General features: G+C 35.4%; 1 protein-coding gene across 1 annotated transcript; it reads right to left on the minus strand.

The window, feature by feature from the left end:
• Window positions 1-306: 306 nt before the first annotated feature.
• Window positions 307-2,033, minus strand: LOC149391502 (VQ motif-containing protein). The gene has a single exon (XM_089619348.1). It carries the CDS (start codon window positions 1,605-1,607, stop codon window positions 729-731), a length of 879 nt encoding a protein of 292 aa, XP_089475474.1. The 5' UTR covers window positions 1,608-2,033; the 3' UTR covers window positions 307-728.
• Window positions 2,034-7,055: the final 5,022 nt, after the last annotated feature.

The raw sequence follows: 7,055 nt of genomic DNA on the forward strand, positions 1-7,055 counted from the left end.
TCTGAAAAGACCTTATTGTTATCCAGTTCACATTAGTATAATTTGACATTTGACTAGGTCAACCAATTCATATTTCCCAACAACTAAACCTGGTCAAGGATATAGCAATCTCCCTCATAGCACTCCAAATGCTACATTTACAAATTTGTAATCAAGTTTTGCTATATAAATTTAAGCTCAGATTGCCCAGATACTGAATACTGATTTAGGCACAAGGCATAGCTGAATCAGCAAAGTCTACAATCATTTTGCAGTTTGAGGTAATATAAAAATAGATGACCAACCTATAATTTCAAAGAGTCACAATTAGGAAAACTGAGTCCAACATTTCTTCATTTTTCAGGAGAGCAAAAGTAGGTAAAAGAACAGTAACAAATATCCAAATCCAATAGATAATAATAATGCCTATCTCTATAACCTGTGTTTCTAAACTATTTCCCTAACCCGGCTATAATCCAAGATAACCAAAGAGAAAATCTAAGGGCTTTTCTTTTCTACTTCTTCACATGTCTTATGATGACGATACCCCATTTTATACAGAACAAACAAACTCTTACTTCTTTGACTCGGTGACCAACGACTTTCCACCGGCGATTGAATCCCCAAATGTACAGACAAACAAACAAAAATTCCAAAAACCCAGAGAAATGACAGTCTAATCTTCTTTCTTTCTTTGTATTGTATGAACTATGAAGAGAGTGACTTAACTTTTGCCTGAATCTAAAAGCTCAGAAGCTTCTCCATCTAGGGCTGGGCATAGGCGGCACAGTCGGCGAGAGAGGAAGCTGAGGAAACCCTAACTGACCAGACGACGGCGAGGTGAGCAAAAGCGGATACGGCGATCTCGGCGAGTTCAAGCACCCGAACGGAATCGGCGGCGACGGAGGCGGCGGCATCTGAAACTGCGCTCCCGGAGCAACCATCGGAGGAATCGGCGCCAGATTGCTCCACCGCGGCGAGAATCCCGATGCGGAGGACGGAAACGAGGCCTGATTCTTCTGAGCGGAATCGGACGCCATGGAGGTGTGGAGATACCTCATGTAAGCCGAGACCGGCGACTCCGCGGCGCCGTGGACCGCCGGAAGAGGCGGAAGCGGAGATAGCGGCGGCGCGGCGCCGGAGGAGGGGCGGGAGAAGGCGTTGGCGACGGCGATGGGCTGAGGCTGAGGCCGGGCGGCGAAGTGAGAGAGCGGCGGAGGACGAATCCGGTGGAGACGTGACGTGGCGGCGGCGGGCCTGAGAAGCGGCGGAGCTCCCGCGGCGGAGGAAGGACGATTGTTGTCGTGCGCTGGGGAGCCGGTGAGCTTCTGGACGACGTCGCGGAAGTCGCTCTTGTTGATGTTGTAGACCGGCGGTTGGTGCTGCGGCGGCGCCGGATTCGGATTCGGAGCGTCGAAGTGCGGCGGCGGCGGCGGAGGAGGCTTCTTGGGGAGAATCGCCGGCGAAGGCGAAGAAGAAGACGATGTTGGCTTGGAAATTTTGTGCGAGAGCTTATTCAGGTGCCTCAGATAATCGTCTCTGCTGTTATTGTTGATGTTGTTGCTGCTTGTATCTCCTCCAACTGAGGGAGAAGATGAAGAAGAAGATTGACTGACCTTTTTATCCATTTCTCTGCTGATTATCCACACTCAGAATCACAATCACAGCTCTGCTATGTTATGTTACGCTCTCTCTTTCAGTAGATCTGTGCCCTCTCTTTTCTTTTCTCCTCTTCCTCTGCGTGCCAGTTAGTCGGCAAGTAGGGACAAATGGAGGACTATATATATAGCAAGTAAAACCCAACCCAAATGCGGTTTTCTAGGTTTTGATAAATAATATAAATATCTTTGTTATTTCGGAAATATATAATTATTTAATGAGTGAATAATAATAAAACGAAGAGATGAAAAAGAAAAAGGTGTGGGAGATGCGAATATGTCTCCGTCTTTTAAAAGAAAAGAAGAGAAGGGAGTGACATGGCATGACCCGTAAAAGAAGGCAACGCATCTCTTTTTTTATTTTCTTTTCTCTCTTCTCTTATTAATCTCAATCTCTTCTCTTCAGTGTCCGCGTTCTGATGTAATTTTGATCGCTTTTGCTTTATTAATAAACAAGATCAATGTAAGTGTGTAACATCAGTGTTATCGACGTCCTAGTCCTCATATTATTATCTTATAATAAAATAATATTATTATTGTCAAATGATGGGGCGAGTAACTCAGTCTCCGAAACACTGTAGACGGTCAAAGGAAGAATGACGTGTACGGTGAGTGGCAGGGATTGTCTTCTGTCTTTTCACTCACTCACATACCCTACTTTTTCTTATGCGGGCTCCATCGATTGGGCCCATTAACGATTCTGTCTCTATCCTCCTAGACCCAAGATACGCCTTTACCACATTATTAAACCTAATTAATAACATGTTTCCGCTTTATCTTGTTTAGTGGTACTCAGTCGAGAGCCGTTACGTGACGCAATAAACTATCGTATCGATCTACCTTCAAGATATTAGAATAATTATCATTTTAATTTTGTAAAAATTAAACTTCAATTATCGTGTTTTTCATTTATATATATAATTGCTTTTAAGTGCCAATACTTTTTAAATTTATGTATTATTGACAGATAAAATTTGAATAATTGTCTCACGAAAAACACTTAAATCCGAGCACGCAGTCTCGAAAATTCCTAATGTCTAGACAAGATTATCTATAAATACACGTGAATCTAGTAAAATAGAGTAAGTAATAGAAGGTGATGAGTGATAGGTGAAATTTATGGTGTGTGTTTGTGCGTGCAAGAATTTGTTTATCACGTAACTGCCCCCATATCGAGCGCAGTGGGTGGTTATTTCATCATCTGCTCAGTATAACTGTCGATGTAAGCGTTTTACTTAAGTTTGAATTTGTTTACACGTGTTTTATTTAGTTTGACTAGTTTTTGACTTATCATCTTCTTTTCTCTTCGAAATTTTGCTTGATAATGTTTGTTCTTAACTTATGAACGGGTCGTCTCTTATCCTTAGTGAGCCTTTGGACCTATTTGGCTCGAGCTCGGTGCTAGATTCTCTATATTCTCGGTGCCTCCGAGCTCATGCTCGGATTGTGCATATTATATGAGTAACATGTATGAATATTGACAGTCTGTTATGCATTTAAAAGTAGATATTTATTTACATTTCAAAATGCAATTTTATTTTGTTTTTTAAAAAGTGCTTCGTATTTTCTTTTTATTTCTGATTTGACCTCATTTTCGCTCGGAAGCTAGAACAAAACATGCTTCAGAAGTATAAATATTGAGTGGGAAATTGTCTGAGCTTATAAAAAATGCTAATAAGAGGTTGTTTTGTAAACATATATATTAGAAAGAAAGACATATATTAGAAAAGAAAGACACCTGTACGAATTATAGCTATTGAATTGAACAATATAAATTATGTTTGATTTTCTGTTTCTTATTAATTAAATGCCTCAAAGGTCAAGAGATTGCAGGGCATTTCCCACAAAGCAACATTTGACCAAGACCCCACCGCTCATCGTCATCTTGCACATAAACTTAATAGATAAATAATTTCGAACTACAAGTTAAATATGCATAATCATGCCTTAAAGTCAATAGTCTACCAAAAAGAGTTAATATAAATTCCTTCTTCCAATTCACATTGTGAAAAATATAAGATCATCTCTATATGATTGGATGAAAGGAATATAAAAAATTAGTCTCCAAAGCAAGTTTATTGGGGAAAATAGGCATCATCATGCTAGTGTCTATGTTTAGTAATAGTGCATTTAACTTTGTTTCAGGTTTTGAAAAATTCAACTTCTTAAACTATTACTCCGTTGAATGATCAGTATGCAATACATGCATAAAAAAAAACAGCACCGAAAAGGTCCAGTTATGTCACCGTAAAAGATCCCACAATAAAAATACCATTTATTATTTGTTTGACCAGATACTATTTACTCATTAGATGTAGGAGTTCTATAAGGATAGCCAGCGATTACTTATTTGATTTCATACTTTCATTCGTACTTCGTCTTTATTTGTTTGTTTCTATATGCTCATGTTTAGTCTTTTTCGACGTGTAAATTTTAAAGGCTGATAAGAAATCGAAATTGTTGTGCGTGATACTGAATTCCTCTGAGCCAGAGGTTTTCAATCTTCCTAAAAATTCCAATTTTTTTGTCTTCCTTTCGTGATATATGTGTATGTATGAGTGTGAGTGTGAGTGTGAGTGTGAGTGTGAGTGTGTGGTCCATATATTGGATCGACAGACTGATTTTTATGAAAATCTGTGTAGGCAGACACTCATTTTTTATGCACATCTATTATGCTTCATCTTTTTTAATTTTATACAATATCCATAGATAGGGAAACACGTGACATTTTCAGGAAGAAAGTTGGACTGAGCCTGCTGAAGAGCACGAAATGAGTCTTGCGAATATGCCTCCGGGTCTTGCTGGGCCTTCGAAAGGTTTAGGCCAGGCCCAATTCGGAATCATTGCTTTTAATATAGGGATATATACGTATATGTATACATATAACTAGATAATTGAACACGTGCAAAGCATGTGTAGTTCAACTTATGGAAAATTGTTTAAAGAATAAATTTTTTCTAAAAAAAATAACGGCTTCTTAAGCAAAATTCCATAAATACCATCAAATTTAGGATTTGATGCTATTTACATAAATTTTTTAAGAAGCGTTATGTTTAGAAATTTTCAATCCGTTAATGAGTTTTCTACCTATCAACATACTCGAAATGGTATTTTTGAAATTTTCTTCAAAAAAGCATTATTTTCGGAATATTGCAATTGGTCCATGAGCAACTGACTTATCGGTGCATATATGTATGTATATAGATGTTAGATATATGAAATTGTATTTTAATGTATTAAAACCGTTTTATGAGTAAAAAAGAATTCTCCCTTTATTTTTTTAATGAGCTCGGGCCTCTTGCCACACTCAGAAGCATATATATGTGATTGAACATTTTTAGTCATTAATAGTATTTTTTATCACTCGAGTCATAATTTTCTAATTTGTATCCATTTGAATAACACATTTTTATGACTTTTGAGTCATTTGTTCAAATTCTCTGTTCCAAATACTGATTTTAGGAGTCGCTCTATCTTCATATAAAAAAATGTTAATCCGTATCCCAATGCTTATTGTAGAATTTAGAGAAAAATAAGAAAGATAATCTATTGAGATAATTTTATTTTTGAATTAATTATGGACCTCGTTTCTCCTATTTTGATAGATATATAAGTGTAAACTAATATCCGAGCTCCTCCTCTATTTAGGTCTGTTTCTCCTATTTTGATAGATATATAAGTGTAAACTAATATTACATAATTATCTAATATTTTGTTAACTTCACGTGCATTTTCTTTATTATAAATGAAATTGTAAACAGAAAAAAAAGAAGCTTAATGAAAGTGTAAAAAAAAGGTAAGTGTTAGGAAGTGGGAATTTATGGGCTCTTTCTCGTGGTGTATGGTTCGTGTAAATTGTCGAGATTCGTGATATTTCGTTCAGTCCATTATCTAATCTTGGGATCAGCTCCTCATATTGAATCGACATAATTACTTGGATTTACATATTAAATTACACGAAGAGAAGAAGGACGTTTTATCCAGTTTCTCATGCCTATTTGAGATGAATTTCAAGTTCTACCAGATAGGCTTAAGTATCGAGTAGATGAGAAAATGCGTATAAAACATGTTTTTCTCTGTAGTTGCAGTTCCTCGAAGCCTCAAAAATCAACACTAGACTCAAACAAAGATTGGTTACGATGCGTTCAACTTTTGTAAACAAAATGTTCATTGGAAGGTGTAATGTCCCGAATTGTTCAACATTACAATCATCTTATCAATCCCCTCTTTGAAAAACTTGCAATGTTGATTTTCGAGTCACATACAATATTTTTTTGTTCACATACAATATTTTTTTCCCTACAAAGATTGGTTGTAATGAAACAATCTTTATTGAAAAAAACCATAAAAATGACATGAAGTCTACCACTTAACAAGGGCAGTTAATACAATTTTTTCTTGAGTTTTGGAAAAACGACATAGTTTAAAAAATCAATAAAATCTCTAAAACGACATCAAGATTGTTTAATAAAACAGGTTTTGGACATATTTGCCCTATTTATTTTAGAAGAATTTGTTGTAACTAGTTAATCATCTAACTTCTTTTAAGATTCTAAGCCGAAGTAGATTAAATTAACTAAAACAATTTATTGAATTTATTTCGGCCAGAGTGAAGTAAATTTAATGAACTAAAACAATGAATTTAATATATTTCATCCTGTTGAGTTGTTCTTTTTTAATAAAATAAAATTTTAGCTATTTTTCAAAATGTTTGGGAAATTTTAGCTGTTGAGTTGTTTCTATCCATTTACATATAACCTTACACTATAATAATCATTAATTTAATAGGATGAGGTATATACGTTTATGGCTAATATATTAGACAACTGTGTATAAATCCCAAAGATGTAGCTAGTGTTTTCTTAAAAAGCGAAGATTAAACATAGAATGAGGTATATACGTTTATGGCTAATATATTAGACAACTGTGTATAAATCCCAAAGATGTAGCTAGTGTTTTCTTAAAAAGCGAAGATTAAACAAAATATGTAAACGTGAAAAAGATGAAAAGGAAATATAGCCTAAAACATGATAAGATAATGTCGCCTGAGATAATAATAATAATAGTGTACGGTTTATAACATCATGATTCGAAGATTAAAAATAAGTGGCACTAATTGATGGAAATGGAAATGTGGAATTACGTACCTGGATGAGATCATTTCAAAAAATTCTTTTAGAACTTGAAAATATCTTGCTTTCTATGTATTTTCTACTGTTAGAAATATTACGGAAATAATATTTGATTTTTCGGAAAAATAAACTAACTTGCTGGAAGAAATAAATAAAAATAATTTTATGATAGAATTTAAATAAAAATAAGAAGAAGAACAACAACAACAACAGAACAATAAGAACGGAAATAAGATAAAAGAAAAAGGAGGAATGCATATGCCTGTTCGACGGTTTTTTTAAAGTA

Source organism: Urtica dioica, chromosome 7 (assembly GCF_054948205.1).
Source record: "Urtica dioica subsp. dioica isolate 48M chromosome 7, U.dioica_male_clone48M_v1_H2, whole genome shotgun sequence".
Classification (NCBI taxonomy): Eukaryota; Viridiplantae; Streptophyta; class Magnoliopsida; order Rosales; family Urticaceae; genus Urtica; species Urtica dioica.